This window comes from Perna viridis, chromosome 6 (assembly GCF_037379345.1).
Source record: "Perna viridis isolate PV_CMFRI_1.1 ecotype Kerala chromosome 6, ASM3737934v1, whole genome shotgun sequence".
NCBI classification, from domain to species: domain Eukaryota; kingdom Metazoa; phylum Mollusca; class Bivalvia; order Mytilida; family Mytilidae; genus Perna; species Perna viridis.
In genome coordinates, this window is record NC_142450.1 from 32,148,042 (window position 1) to 32,165,029 (window position 16,988).

Here is a 16,988-nt window from a genome sequence, read left to right on the forward strand (position 1 = left end):
GAGATGTTTCGTACCTGGGCAAACTCTTCCCGACATAAGGCAAGATTGTGAAGACATGGTCATGTTTATTAGATATATTGAACCATTTAATACATCAGCTAACCTTTAAAAGTTTTCAAACTGCACTGGCTACGGTCATATTTTTCAAATCATTTAGATGAATCTAAAAGGTAAGAGATAATTTGAATTCTGTATGTTAAACCATAGGTATTAAACGTCTCTGTGTGATATAACCCAGGTACGAAACATCCCACTTTGAAATTTACCTAGATACGAAACGTCTCAACTGAGTTACGAAACGACCAGGTTACGAAACGTCCTGCACCCGACTTATCGCTATTTTTTTTTTATTTTTTTATTTTTTTATTTTTTTTTTTTGGTCTTTTTTGCTACTTGATAATTATAATTTCTTGTTAATTTTAAAATAACTTTGGATACATATGTACTTTCATGAGACCTTGGTGTACATTACAAATTTCCTAAACTATGACAAAGAAACTTAACGAAAATGGCACTATAGTGAGTGTGTATAGACCTTTGCTGACCCATATCTTGAAGTTAGTGAATAATGTGATCATTACATGCACATATTATGTGCCCAAAGAATTGTATATATCGGCTATCCAAAATAGGACATTTACTATCTGAACTGCTTTTGACCTGCCATTTTAGTATAAAACATGAAGAATTTTGCTTTCATTTATGTCTATAGGTTGTTTATGGTATTGATAGAAGAACTCAGGGAAACTTTCATATATACACCATAACAATGAAGGTAATAGCTCTGTGCACAATTCAGTTTATACAGGGTAAGTACCTTACGATATCAAAGGTGTCTTTCAACGGTAACCGAAAAATAGTTAAAAATGTTAAAAAGTATACGGGAAAAATTTACACTGTTTATATATTTGAAAGAGTAATCAAGGGACCTAAGATTCTAGCGGAAATCAAAAGAATGTAATCCAGGGACAAGTCTTGAATTTTGTGTGGTCAAGGTGAAATAATAATGATATACAAGTAAAAACTACAGAAAATTAATTTGAAGACAATACGAAAATCCATTATCTCTAATCTGTTACAGAAATCATTTAAATATATATATCGTTTTAATAAGTTCAGACTACCAATGAATTATAATTATAACTTTGATAAGGTGATGTTATTTCATTTAATATTTTACGTGTCCTTAAATTTGTGTTAGACAAGTGTTTAAGTATACTTTGAACAATGAAGTTTACCCGCGGTATTTGAAACGCAGATTCCACGCAACTGTTCTACAGAAATTGTTGATGCGTTAATGGTGCACTATAGTTCGTTTGAGGACACCGCCACGAAAAGTATAAAAACAGTTCAGCTGGATTTTTTAAAAAAAAATTTTGTGAATTTTCTTTTTTATGTGTGCTAATAAGAGGTGGAGCTGTACGGGAATTTTCAGTGCAGTTAATGTACTACTTTTGGCCTCTCTCACCAATGACATTATTATGTGACATTATTAATAAATTCTCTGACGGTGCAATAAATGTAAAAAAAAACGTATTTTAAGGCACACAAAAGAACAAGGAATTCAGTAAAAAAAAATCGTATGACAATCATATTTTTTCTTATTCCAATACTAGCTTGGCATTTGGTAAAATACTAAATGAAAGAATTAGTAAATATAAAATAGTTACTCGAGGTGATCAAGGATTAATTGTTATCAATTTCAGGATGCTTGTGTTGTGACAATGGCTGGCAATATTATTCTGGACATTGTTATGAAGTGTTTGGTCATAGAACAACCCTGTATTCAGCTAGGGTAATGTTTTATTCGTGAAACTTAAAACTTCTTTAAGATTTAAAAACTTTGATAATGAGGATTTCGTTGTCATATTTAAATTCTGACAACTTTAAGGACACTAAAAGACAACATCGCACTTGATTCTACCTCAATATTTGTTTTCCGTGGAAAGGTAATCAAGGGAACCAAGATTCTGGCGAAAATCAAAAGAATGTAATCCGAGGACAAATACCAGACAGGGAAAACAGACACACAATACAAAATGCATAAAATAATCAAAATAATACGTAAAAAGCAACAGAAGTAAAAAGTGAAAGAACAACATTTTCTTTCCTCCGGATCAGAGTAATCAAGCGAACCAAGATTCTAGCGGAAATCAAAAGAATGTGATCCAGGGACAAAGACCAGACATTGAAAACAGACAGACACAAAAAAAATAAAATAAAATAATCAAAATAATACATGTATACAAAGCAACAAAATGAAATGATCAACTCGGACTCCACTAAAAACTGGGAGCATGGACCAGGTTCACCGGTAGGGTAAGTGTCCTCTGTTTTTCTAGAAACACCAGCCGAGTTACTCAAAAGTTAAAAAGTTGTCTTGGGTAGAAGAAAGAGGAAAGGAAATCTATGACACGTTGAACAAATCAGATGTCATGGTGCAGATGGATATACCGTAACGATCCACGAGTTCATGATAATGACGATGAAACTTCTGTAGTGATGACTTCAATCTTGTTGCAACATAACCTTGTTCCATACGCCTAATTGTAAGAAGTCGATAACGCGATACAAAAAAAATATATATGCTTAGTAATTACAGCAAGCTCTGGTATAACGTAAGAGTTGTGATATGAAAACTATGCCTCCTTTTGGATATGTTGTCGATCAAAAATTCAAGAATTTTGAAAACATCTTCCTCGGTATGTTTGGAAGATGATTTGGAATCGTTTTTACAAAGTATGAGGAATCTCTACTAAGTACTGTATATTTGTATCTAGGTGTACCGTCCTTTTCGGAGTAACAATTATGTATAATGTTTTTGAGGCGGGATTTTAACGGAGTATGGGGAATAGAAGTATAAAGAGTTGAAAAAAAAATCAAAGGTTTTAATGTTAATGTATTCTGATAATAACTTGAATTGAAAGTTTCTAGAAGAACTTTCGAATTTTTTGGTAGAACATTTTGCAGATCCAGCAATGTAGCGTTGTTTGTGTGGATTCCTGTGGCGTTAAGGAATCCAGTACATAGACGGTAGATCACAATCATCGTCTTTGGTAGAAAGACCAAAAGAAGGTAGCACAGCTTTGTGGTTTTTTCCTCTTCTTTGGAGAGTCTTTGTTATAACTAGTGGTGTGAAATGTAACGCGAGATATATCAATTTAGTTTTCAAAATGAATATACACAAAATAAGAACGAGGACTTTGTAAATTCCGATGTCCTATTACATACATTTGATAAAAAAAAAAACCAAAAGCACAGTGATTTCATTTGCTTAGATGAACTAAATATGTACAACAATAAACAGAACTAAGCTATTTCAGACGACGTCTTTATTTTTCCATCGTCAGTCACATTGTCATGGTTATGGTGCAATACTGGCCGAGGATCAGAACCATGGTATACATAGTTTCCTCATTAATCTCATAAGAAGAGACGACACTGAGTACTTCTTTTGTTAGGTGCTATATAGCGACACCAGTCTTTTACGTCATCAATTTTTTAAGACATGTTCACAATTTTCAATTATAAATTGAAGGGTACATTTAGATATATCTGCCCTTCTGTTGTTAGATGGAATATTTAATGAAAAATGAAATCCTTCTCGACACAATGTCCTAACGTTAAGTACAGCCAACGATAATCGTTCTTTTTAAAGGTTACATCAACTCATCTGGCCAAAAACACCACAAGAAAATATATTATATCGGTGCCACTGACCATAGGTTAGACCATACCTGGATATGGGAAAGTGGTACAACTGTTCACAGCAACTATTTTGGACCCGGTCAACCTGACAATTACATGCAACATTCTCAAGAGTGCCTGGCAATCAATCTAAATGATCATAGCTAGGGTACGTAAATGTGTATGCTTAAATGTATGTAAATTAACCCATGCAACTTTTTTTTATATTTCAGCATATACCCCTTGATACCTTAAATAGTGGATGACTGCTCTGCAAGTGTTGATGAAACCATTCTCTCGTCGTGTCGTTTATTTTGTCTTAGTATTACCGACAAGACTCCCCATTAATTGTGTGTGTCATGGTCCCCACATACTACTGGAAGAGTCAAATTAAGTTAAACTTGTTTGTTTTGGTTTTTTTTTAAAGACCAAGGGAAGATAGAATAAGTGTTACATATGTTTTCCCTTATTTATGGAAATATTGCTTCAGCCCCTGTGTTTGGATGTTTTACATCACAGTTCATACGTTATGCCAAAACTTTCCGAAACTACACGTTTTTATAAACAAATTCTTACTTTATTCTAAAATCCTATTTAAACAAGGTTTTGTTTCCACAAGACTTTAGTCATCATTTCAAAAGTTTTACGATCGGCATGATGATCTTTGTGTGGTGGCCATCTCCATAATATGAACAGATTTGTTAACAATTAATTTCGTAATTCCCTTCTCTCGTTTTGAATCGGATTTGGCATTACACGAGCAACTAAAAACACCAATGTAGCTTTACCTTACCGATATTTTGGTTTCTGTGTACACTATTTTTGTTAATCTATTTATGTTTATTGAGTTTCCTTTGTGTTTTTGTCACCAGAACAATCATGTTAATGATTATAATCATGGTCTCATCGGTTTTACTTTCAACTGTGCAATGACTAAATACAATTGAAAATATAGTTTAGTTGTGTAAACAATTTAAAATATAATCGACATTCTTATAGCCCTAATATGGAATTCTATGGCAAATGTTTTTTTCTTTTCTTTTCTACCATATTTTAATATTGAAATTTAGCTTAGACATTTTTAAATATGAGTTTATTTTATTATTCGCTTTAAAATAACAATTTGGTGTAGAAATTACTTGTAATATTTAAATTAATTTGTTATTAAATTTTACATATAATTTCTCCTTTTAGGCGTCAGCAGAAACTGGGATGACGTAACATGTAACTATCCATATTTCATGTATGTTTGTCAAAAGGGAAACTAATTCTGGTAAGAATTCATCTTATTTAATTGTAGTTATGGTCACACTTTCACACAAACTAATATAAATAACCACGATAAGACATTTCTAACGATGAATATCACAATACCTGATGATTTTGATCTATTTACTATAAGAATAACACAGGTTCAAAATGCTCATATAAGAATGAAAATGTTAGGATAATTGTAATTGTAACAACTTGTCATTGTCAATTTCACATTTAAAGCGAATCAAGAAAGGCCGAGCGTATTTTATATATCCGGTTTACTTATGCAAGTCTTAGGTTTAAGACACTGATACTGGTTTCGTTTAAGGCTATCCTACGGAGGTCGTATTTATTAGTGATATATTTTTGGAATAGATGCAACGTTTGTTCTAAATCTATGATTATAATTTTTTCAAGGTTGATCGTTGATTTTTTAAACGCTTACCATACCGATCCCAGCATTTAGTGGAGTCCGAGTTGCTCATTTGCTTTTGTTACTTTGTATGTATGATTTTAGTTACTTTATGTTCTTTGTTGTGTATGTCTGTTTTCCATGTCTGGTTTTTGTCCCTGGATTGCATTCGTTTGATAACCGTTATAACCTTGGTTCCCTTGATTACTCTTTTAAATATATAGTAATTAATAATTTAAGCATGTCTTTTTTGTTCCACATACTTAAAGTTGAAAATGAAATGATAATACAATGTACATTCCTCCCGTTTGGCTTTCTTTGTAAACATTTACGATTAAAAAGGTCGTTATTAAAAAGGGATTTTTATGAACAATATCATAGTTATAAATAATCAATTTTAAACAGCAACATAGAATGACAAGAAAGTGTCAATATTCCTTTTTATATCCGGGTCAAATGTCACAGACAAGACAAAAACTCCAATAAATGAATAGTAATATCAAACCTTCACACTTTCAACATACATATGTACTCGAAAGGTTTGGTTAATGTTGAGTATAGAGATAAGATACAGGGTGTCCTGTGGTTTGACCCCCTATTTTGTTCGTTCATTTTCAAATAAATACATTATGGGACAAAAAACAATAGACCGAATATAGTTTTATTGCCCTTTTTCAAAATCTCTGAATTTTTTCCTGGACCTATATAAGGAAAAATGCAAAGAAAACAAGTAAAAGTTGCACCTGGTCCATGCTCTTAGTTTTTAATGGAGTCCGAGTTGCTCATTTACTTTTGTTACTTTGTATGCATTATTTTAGTTACATTAAGTTCTTTGTTGTGTTTGTCTGTTTACCATGTCTGATCTTTGTCCCTAGATTACATATTTTTTTTATTTCCGCTAGAATCTTGGTTCCTTTGATTACTCTAACACGTTTTTGAAACCACGAGATTTCTGGGGATTTTTTTAACAAAGAATGCGTTAACTTTCCCAGCGTCACCTCATGATGGATTAATTTTTTTCGATATTATTATGCGTTATTTTTTTATGTTCTCTCCTATAGTGCAAAATGCTAGGGAGTAAGCATAGCTTCTTAGCGAGCACAGCATTTCTTTTTTCACATATGTGTATATAACGAGAATAAGTATGGCGTATATGCCAAAGAGAACAATACCACCGGGTTGAATATGTCAGGCCAAGGCCACCCTTTGGTTTCCAATGAACGACGAGGAAACCCTTATACCACATGGCAGACTGCAACTGGCTCCAAAACATCATTGTACCCAGGTACAATGAAAGAGTTGCATCTATACACAAGTTACATACATGAAAAATAAACTAAAGGTGAATACGAAACAATACATACAGAGGACAGAGATTCCTGAAAGGGGCAAAAAATGCGGCGTGATCACAACCCTCCCCCTTCGGACTTTGCCCACTGTGGAAAAATATTACACAATAAAACACATCCATGTTCAAATCAGTTCAAAAAGTTCTGAGTCCCTTGTTACAACGGAAATAAAGAAACTGAATATAAATTACACGAAAGTACAAACTGTAACTACTAGCAGTTAACTGACATGCCAGCTCCAGACCATTTAAAACCTACAAAAAGCTATGTCCCCTTCGTATGTAAAATCAATTCAAACTCTTCCTATGCAGTGTTGAGAATCACGGTACATCATAAGTCACAATAAGGACACAACCCATGTCAGGCCAAAAACTGCTTTTAAATATAGTGTTTTAATTTCTATGTAATTACTCTATGAGAGGATCAATGTTAATACCAAGAAATGCTATCCTTAACGATGTGACAACAATATCATAATTATATCACTTACTAATGAGCCTATTCAACGAAATAGTTAACTTATTGGTTGAGTATCGAGCTTTCCGTGCTTGGTGCAGAATATTACCGTAAAACAAAGGGCGAGAGATACTCGCACGTATTAATCATGTGTTAAAAGTGCATCTGTATTTGCGAGTTTTTAGTTTAAATATATTTATTTTCTACAATATCAGCAACGGAATTGGACATAAGTTATGCAACCTTATCGAGGTCCTATCCCGGTATAAACAGTTATTATAGTGGTATACATTAATGACGACAATTACATATATAATCAGATCATTCCTTAACCGTAATAGAGATACAATATTTACAAGGTGACTGGGGAGAGAGAAGTGTTGTTTTTTTTATCATGAAAACCGGTTCGTATTTTTGATATATGAATGAATACATGAGAAAATATAAACCTTTTGATTTACAGTTAAATTTTCATCACCAGCTAATATCAATTCAATCGGAATGTCATATTGATTAATCTGGGCAAAAATGTTCGTCTATGAATTTTGTGCTTTTGCATTCCAAAAAGAAATGAATAGCATCTTCAACAGGGTGGCCACAGCTACAGGATGGATCGTTAATTATATTGACTCGATGGAGATCAGCATTTAATGAACTACATGTATTTTTAAGTCCCGTATGAATTATATTTATCTTTCTCATCCCCTAATTATAATAAATAGGAGGTTTTGAAATAGGTTGCTTGGTTCGCTCTTTGATAATGTCTAAACTTCTGGAATGTCTTACGTCAGAATAAGTTCCAATCTCTTATTGTGTTAAAAAGAATGAATTACTAGTGCTAGCCAAACGATGCTGTTGTACAACATAGTCATTCATTGTTTCGCAGGTTATAATATATTACTTCACTTACTAAAGGGGGTAAATAGAATAAAGAAAAAAGGTCGATGTTTTCGCCTATCAACTAACCGTTCGAGTTCCATGTATCGGTTGAAAAATTTTGTGAGTATATGATATAGAAAACCTTGATGTAGTTATTTGTCGATTATATAAAGATTCCATTCGTTAAAATCCGAGTGTTACAAATACGAGCAAATCGAAATAATTGTGATGTGTAAATACCATATAATGGTGACAAGGGGACGTCAACATCTGAAAACGGACAGCTGACAATAGGGAATGAAAAATCATCCATTTTATCGTAAATTTTAGTATTAAGTTTACAATTACCGATTTGAATACTAAGACCAAGAAACGGACATTCTTTACTATCAATATACATTTACAGGTATCACCATATGGCTTTTACATACATGAGCCGATGTCAGCAGAGATTCTTTAACATTCATGTACATTTGAAATAAAAAAGTAGAATATTATTACTACAATGTACAAATAATTAGTAAAATATTTACATAAAAAACTAAAACTATCAATATGCTTTGAATCGAAAATGCATTGATTTGTTTACTTTCTGGCTTTCCAACAAAATACAATTACATATAAAAACTGCTGATAAAAAAAACTGAAAAGCACGCACACACAAAATAAATCATTTGCAATAAGAACCCCTATAAAAATGGAACATCAGATGTTCTGGAAAGTAAACATTAACTGCCTCGCTAGTGGCACAGGTCACATAACAAGGGAGTGAAATACTGTAAGCGTCAATCCTCTGTTTCAATCCTGTTAAACGTGAAATCAAACTAAAGATACCTTGTTCATCGTTCATTTCGCTGAATTAAATTGTGATGAAAATCACCAAACGTCTGTAGTGATAAAATCAGCAAAGGCTGAATATACCCAGGATTATTTGACAGTTTCTTTGTTCTATGTGGAGAACACAAGCAAGATAGTATGGGGTTATCGGTGATATATACTGGAATGTCAAAATCGTCATGTTTTTTTTTTTCATATTTTTTTTATTCAAAACGTCCGAAATCATCTTAGTATAGATTAAGTTCTCGGTTAAGCTGTAGCAGAAGAAGGTGAATCAGTTGTCTCTTTAATTTTTTTGTTCATTTAAAACATATCGATGACTCTAATTGTAACTTAGCATCCTCCCCACGACACACCACTCTCAGACGATGAATTATTATTATAAGTGTTCTGCTCTTCCGCTAAATTGCATGTGCATTTTGCCGTAGATCTACCGCTGAATCACTGAACTGAGACTATTAGTGATTGTTCAGACCAAGCACTTGCTTCTATCAATGGCTGTTTACTTTCAAATATTCATACACATTTGATAGTTATCGGCCAATGATAGAAACAAGTGCCCGTGTTGTTCCGAAACACAATCAAGTCTTCCTCGGATCTCACGAAGACTGTAAAGTCATCAACTACTTTTTATGATCTATTTGTAAAATAAAATTATGACAGGTGACTTATATTTTTTCTGTATATTTTATATAACCCCAACAGTATCGAGGGAGACCCCGGACACGTAGTGCACATTTAAAATAACCTGTTACGACAGAAATCATAGCCAGTTCTCAGTTAGCTTCTCGATTGCCTAGTTGAATGTAATTTTGATGTCATCATTTGAACGTAATCTGATCATGCACCCCCTACTCCCTTTCTTATTTTGTTTTAATTAGAACATTAGTATTGAACCCAAACAAACTATTACTATAAATAAAAGAAGAGGGGGGTTGCAGGGTCAGGGATAATTCGGGCTAATTTTATCAAATATTGCGACAGACATATTATCTTTGTACATGTATATTATAGTTAACCTATAATCTTAAATATAGATTTACCAATTGACCATTACGCGTGTTATATATCGAGCTTAATTTTCCACAATTAGATGAACTCCTGTATTTGATTTTCCGATGCGACGCAATCACCTACTATTCTCCTTCAATAGCTACCTTAAAACCATATGAAGAGAAATAAACTGCTTTGACACAAATGACTGCATGATAACATGACATTTCTTTCTAGTGCTGTTTTAAGATGCTGTCTCAAGACTACATCGTACATTATGTCCGGAAATTGCTCTGTGCTGAATGTCTTCTTTGTCATTTGATCTCAATTTCATGAGAAATAGTTTGGAATATTTTCTATATGGATGACTAATAGAAAATGTATTGATAATTTAAGTTCTGGATAAAGATAGAGGTTAGACGTTTTACAGTGTATTTAGCTGCTTTTCAAACAAAAATGATAGAGAAATGAGACTGCGTTTATTTTTGTTTAACGAGTAGCTCGAAAGAACCATTAAAATGAGAGGAACAACATGGAACGAAGCTTTTGAGACAAACGCCATTGTTACTGATGTAAACTATGCAAATTCCACGATGGAGGTGGATATGGGAATTGGTTTTGAACCTGCAAATGTGATTATATTGACCCTTGTTTCATCGTTCACACTGATATTAAATGTGCCTATTATTATTATACTCATAGCCAGGAAAACTCTTGGTAAACCTTTGAGGAATATACATATACTGAGTTTAAGTATTACAGATGCACTTGTTGGAGTAAATGTTATTCCAATCTCTACCATTCTTAAGTCTTTCATTGGAGGGGAGCAACCAAATTATGGAACCTGCTGGTCGAGGATGTGTTTGTTTTTGACTTGCTTTGTGGCATCAGTTTTCCACGTGCTGTTCATTTGTGTTGATCGATTTACCATTTTGCATATAAATCTAACTTCTAAAAGAAGCAAAAACATAAGATTATTTTCAGAAACCGTTTTATCATGGATTTGTGCATTACTGTGTATTGTTATTCCATTCAAAAAACTTAAATACGAACGAGCGATACCTTACTGCTCCATAGCAACAGTGTTTGCTTGGGAAGATGCGGAAGCAGTGTTAAAGGTGTGGTCTTTTATGTTTTTAAACGGCATTCTTATCGTTTGCATTGCTTGTATTTTGATGGTGAGAAAGATAGCTTTACTTGATGGACACATTTCTTCGACAGAGTCTACAAGAGTCGGTCAGCAGACAGATCCGTACAATATCAAGGTCATAAACGTAACACCCATTGGCGTACATAATGCTGGACCTTCCTCTGAACCTTCACAATTAACATGTTCTATGAAAAGGCATAAATCAAAGACAAGAAATATCTCTAAATCACAGCGGAATGCTATTAAAACAATAATAATCATGGCATCAAGTATGACTATTTGTCTTTTGCCGATGAATATCATGCTTTTTATTGAGGGATGGAACGGGTTCCAGTACTTCACAACGAAACAAAGACATTTAATTGTTTATGCTGCCACATTGAACTCTGCGATAAACCCTTTCATATATGCTTTCCGAATACACGAGGTTAGGGAAACTCTGAGAATTCTGAAGAACAAAATTCAATGTTGTCACATCTATTGTTATTTTCATGAAGAATAAAGAAGAATAAAGGGCACACCGTTCATCAATATGAACTAAAAGGACATTTTAAAGTATCATAGTATCAGTCGACGCCCTACTCCAATCAAAATAATATTTCAAATGAGGCTCTCTGTTTAATGTTCATTTGTGCGGAGATTATGATGCAGAAAATAAATTGCTGGTCTAATGTTTGTCATGTTGATAAAAGTCTTGATACATATTGGTGAGCATCTTTTCATTTTTTATTTCATATTATACTCCAAAATTTCTGCCAGCCTACATAGTTTTAGGGAAAACATAGCTGGAATTTGAGATCTGGTATGGAAGTGTTACCATGTGATGTTTTATCTCAATCTTCCATGGAAAATACAGGTATTGAAGCCATAATATCTCTTGCAAGAATTTGATAGTGATACTGTCAGCAGATAGTGTATTTTTATTTTTAATGCATTTCAACCTTTAAATTACTCTATAAGCCCTCCGGCATAATTTATCATTCAAACAACATTGCAGTACTTTGAACGTTTCTTAATAACTGCTAATTTTAAGAAGCAGAGATAAAATCTCCAAATTTACTTCCATAAAAAATGCTTGTTTTCATATTTGGTGGCCATTGTAAACGTTGTTCAATATCTCGTAATTTAGGGTATTTAAATACTGCCTAAGTATTTAGGAAGGATTATTATGGTCATTCATGAAAAGATTTACTATTAATTTTAGGCGTTAAGGTAACTCTTTTGTACTATAAATTAGGAACTGTCCATGAACTGTTTCATTGCGAATGACTCCGTAGTCAGCCTCATATCTTGACCTACACTTTGAAATCGATGGTAAAGGAAAACTATTGACCAAACTTTACGACAAACGTGATGACTTTTCATTCAAAATTGTCAACTTTCCTTTCATCTGTGACAACATCCCTTCAGCACCTGCGTATGGAGTGTTCATATCACAACTCATACGTTATGCCAGAGCTTGCCGAAACTACGCAGACTTTTTGCATCGCTAGAACTCTGACAAATAGGCTTCTGGAACAGGGTTATGTTGTAACAAGATTAAGTCATCACTACAGAAGTTTTATGGTCGTCATTATGAACTCGTGGATCGTTATGGTGTATCCATCTGCACCGTGAAAACTGATTTATTCAACGAGCCATGGTTTTCCTTTCCTCGTTTGTCTACCCCGGACTTGACTTTTCATGAGCAACTCGGCTGGTGTTTCTAGAAACCCAGAGGACCTAACCCTACCGGTGCACCTGGTCCATGCTTCCGGTTTTTAGTGGAGTCCAAGTTGCTCATTGGCTTTTGTTACTTTGTATGTATGATTTTAGTTACTTTATGTTCTTTGTTGTGTATGTCTGTTTTCCATGTCTGGTCTTTGTCCCTAGATTACATTCTTTTGATTGCCGCTATAACCTTGGTTCCCTTGATTACTCTTCCATATTTCAACTACTTTCGCTTTCGAAATGACGTCACCCAAATACTATTTTTAATTAAATCATAAAAATATAAAAACCGCAAAAGACCATATAAACCACCAATCGGAACTCATGGCGTCATATCGTTTGAAGCATTTCATGTTAACCATGTCATATATTTTATATATTGTGGAACGTAAAGAATCAGCATAGGTACGATACGTTATGATACTGAATTAGAATTTACGGATATGGAAAAGCTAAAAGTAGTTACAAAGTTTTATTTTTTTAAATCTGTACGGAAGTATTCAACGAAATATAGTATATTTATACGGAGAGCAATATTGAAAAAACTGAAAACGCTTTTTTTTTTCATTTAAATCTTAACCTAATGAAATAACGCATATATTACTAAATGAACGATATCCCACCATACTGACTCTCTATAGACCGCAGTATAAAGCATATAGCTATTTCAATCAACACATTATTCACGACACATTTTGGGCAAATCTACCAGTACATTTTTATCAAGTGAAAATCTTAATATGGAAAGCCAGCATTCATCTTATTGGATTATTTAAGTTTACGCATGTTGAAATATGTTTCTGTTAATGTTATCGCTACACGACGAAACTGAATGTTATCAACCATATATATAATAAATCATGAAAATTTGAAACTTAGCTAGAATTTATTACCCACCGACTTAACAAAGAAATACCACTATCAAAATGTACAGCCAAACTCTCAGATAAAAACAAAGGTCACACAAATCGCTCACTAACATACACGACCACTCGCCCACCTATGACAGTATCATTGTGAATATATCTATAAAATGAATTTATTTTCCACACTTGTAATATGATTTGATAACAATGTCTATAAACCGTACACGTCCTGTTTGTGTTGGGTTTTGTTTTTGTTTTTGTTTTTGTTTTTTTTGTATAGTTCAGCTTTTAACCCTTTGACCTTAAGAACGCTCGATCTTCTATGGCAATGCAAGTCACCTGATAGCAATTCTGTTGCCCGATTGGTCAAATACTGATAGTGGTGTTCGAAAAAATTGTATCGAAAATTGAAATTACGTTCTTCCTGTTATTTTCCTGAATGAAATGTAGAAACTTGCAAGTAAAATGAAAAAAAAATTTCTAACACTCGTGGGTTTTTGTTTAGTTGCGTTAATTTTCGACGTTATTAAATATATAACATTACTTGAAAGTTTTTGAAAGTATTAAACCTCATTTTACTTCGTACTTCGTTAATTGCTGGTTACGATACAAAATACAAGTAAGCTGAGGGATACAACACGTTAATCAGTTTATATTGGACTTTGATATAGTGCAATATCAACTCGCATTGATGTACACGATACAAAATGAGTTGACCATTTTCCTTGCGGATATTTATCTTTCATTTGAACACATTTATTTTGAAATGATATAAAATAATTTGAACGTAGCAGGGTATGCAGTTATCGTCATTTTTCAGACAAGATACAATACTAACTGATATAATTGTTAAGCGTGGCGTAACAGGTTGTTCCCCCAAGCTCACACATTTTCAAAGTAGCATTGTAAACCATTCTTTTTTATTTTCTTTTACTTTTTGATAGCAGCCATCTTGAAATTTTTTACATCTCCATATGGTTGATCAGAAGCTCTGGTGTCGACCTTTTTGTATTCAAATATGATATTTCTACGATTTGTTGTGTTTTTATGATTTTTTTTTAAAGTTAGGGCGGCGGCCAAGTTTGAAAATTTCGAAAACTTTGTGCACATACGGTGGTCTATTTTTGTGTCAAGTTAAGTTTAAATCCATATAGCCATTTCATAGGAGATGCGCGTATTAATCTGAGGGCAAAGGAAATTATAATTCAACAAAAAATTAAAAACACACCTTTCCCAATTTTGTTTGGAAAACATGATTACAGTACAATAATTAAAACCCAGATAACCATACTTATAAACGTTATAAAATAAATAATTGATATATAAATATAAATCATTAATAGTTCATTGAAGGTTGTTGAATATTATTGCTGATGATGAGAAGTTACTCCAGTACACACGTGTACAACACATCAAAATTTCAATATGATTTGTATTTTTATATTTTCTGAATTTGCTTTAATTATGTTGTAAGCTTTCATTGAATTAATGTTGTTTTTTTTTATGTTTCTGTCGTTAATTCCAAATACTGTTATTAGATTCTAGAACTGATTAAGTATGTTTGATCTTGGATTAGGGAACCGTTCTAAGCATGCTTGTTCTTTAATGAGATCGCACAACGCATTGTCGGTCGCATGTTATAAAATTACAATTGCTATTGTAACTATACCTTTTTCGACGGAAACAATATATGAACAAATCGAAATAAAATAATTTTCTCAATTTTGCCTCAAACTAAATTGTCATAAATAATAGAGCTCGAAAGAACAACTGATTCTCAAATCATTAATTTACCCTGATGCTCCCAGTTTTTAGTGAAGTCCGAGTTGCTTATTTACTATTTGTTACTTTGTATATATATTTTTTTTATTTTATGTTTTTTTGTTGTATTTGTCTGTTTTCAATGTCTGGTCTTTCTCCTTGGATTACATTCTTTTGATTTCCGCTACAATTTGATTCCCTTGTGCATGATAAAGTCTATTAATGTAAAAAGGAGCAAGAAAGATTAAATTTGGTCTTCGAAAAATATAATCGAGAAACTTCATTCTCAATTATCATTGTTTGAGTAACCGGGAAAAATGGCATGGATAGTAGACAAGATGCAACTTGTTTTCATAAACGAGTGATACTTGATTTAGTTTATCTCTTTTAATTTATGTAGAAAAAAAATAATTCTACAATATTTATTATAACAAAAAAATATATATTAACATTTCTTCATCGTACCTCAAACATGATATATACATGTACCCTAAATTTGGATTGTGAACAGCTGTTTGAAATGATATAAAACCAGACTGAATGTGATCATATCAAATGACTTTACATTTGCAGTTAGGCAAAAAAAAACATGTAGGAATTATATTTTGTTTACATATGTTGTTTGTACAAGTAACTTCTTGCTTGTATGATTACATCGTTCAATTAATGATCTGTACAATCTGAATTGTACAAATAATTATTTGCACAATTTTCTAAGAGAAAATACCAATAATATAATCCCCATTTTTTTCTGGCTTTAATTTTGATTTCCTACTTTATAATGATAACAACCTGCAACTCTTTAAGTCTAACTTTATCCAAAGAGAAACACCATACTAATCTGAGTTCAATATGTGCTAATATTTACTGCGAATAGGAAAATTCTGTGTTTTCTAGAGGAAGTTTGTGTCCTATTTCAAATAGGTGGACGAGTCTAAGAATACTCCATCGTTTAGTCTTAATTGGCGGGTCGAAGAAACTTCAAACCAAGACAATATTATCTCTTCTTCAAAATTGTGATACATTGCTAATTGATTACTTTGAATTGTTTTTTTATGTTTAATTGACAATTTAATTCCAGAAATAACACGGTTTCTGATTGAATAAAAAATTTCGGTAATCATCTCATAGACCAAATTGTGTAATGGCTGTGACCTCATTAGATTTTTTTTAATTATTTACTCGTTGAATATTTTTACTTAAATAAATCATAAGGAATGACTGTTATTATTTTTGGGTATATTTGAAATAATCTCAATGCCAGCGGTGAACACTTAAAACAAATGCTATTTGGTTATTCAGTGTGCACCACGTGATTCAGATTATTTCTTCATAGACCGTAAAATTATACCAGTAAATATTGACTGTTTTTCAACATAGTCTTTAATATTTATGAAAAGTGATCTCACATAGGCTTCCTTAATATTCCTTAATATTCAATAACAAAAAGCTTGCAGTTGAATAGCTCATATTTATCCGAGTTGCAACGAAGTTGAACTCGGCTATTGGTTTGGTTCCTTACCAAAAATATGATCAGAAAGTGACCAAAAAGTACAAAATTTGACAGTATATATGAATATTGCTTCAAGCAATGATTCTGTCCTTCTAATGCAAGAATTATCAAAAATCTTTGT

The 16,988-nt window shown here is 32.7% G+C and overlaps 2 protein-coding genes across 2 annotated transcripts; both read left to right on the forward strand.

The window, feature by feature from the left end:
• Nucleotides 1-486: 486 nt before the first annotated feature.
• Nucleotides 487-8,130, forward strand: LOC148614577 (C-type lectin mannose-binding isoform-like). Its single transcript, XM_088590457.1, has 7 exons — nucleotides 487-519; nucleotides 713-809; nucleotides 1,707-1,795; nucleotides 3,351-3,456; nucleotides 3,659-3,856; nucleotides 4,882-4,960; nucleotides 8,045-8,130. The coding sequence occupies exons 1-5, from the start codon at nucleotides 487-489 to the stop codon at nucleotides 3,853-3,855; spliced, it is 522 nt and encodes a 173-aa protein (XP_088446583.1). The 3' UTR covers nucleotide 3,856; nucleotides 4,882-4,960; nucleotides 8,045-8,130.
• A 1,969-nt stretch (nucleotides 8,131-10,099) lies between these two features.
• Nucleotides 10,100-11,623, forward strand: LOC148614578 (adenosine receptor A2a-like). Its single transcript, XM_088586194.1, has one exon. It carries the CDS (start codon nucleotides 10,386-10,388, stop codon nucleotides 11,517-11,519), a length of 1,134 nt encoding a protein of 377 aa, XP_088442320.1. The 5' UTR covers nucleotides 10,100-10,385; the 3' UTR covers nucleotides 11,520-11,623.
• The last annotated feature ends 5,365 nt before the right edge of the window (nucleotides 11,624-16,988 follow it).

Coding starts and splice junctions, on each gene's coding strand:
- LOC148614577 (XM_088590457.1), top strand. CDS start 487: ATGACAAAGAAACTTAACGAAAATGGCACTATA. Junction 810..1,706: donor CACAATTCAGTTTATACAGG/GTAAGTACCTTA, acceptor TATCAATTTCAG/GATGCTTGTGTTGTGACAAT. Junction 3,457..3,658: donor CGACACTGAGTACTTCTTTT/GTTAGGTGCTAT, acceptor TTCTTTTTAAAG/GTTACATCAACTCATCTGGC.
- LOC148614578 (XM_088586194.1), top strand. CDS start 10,386: ATGAGAGGAACAACATGGAACGAAGCTTTTGAGACAAACGCCATTGTT.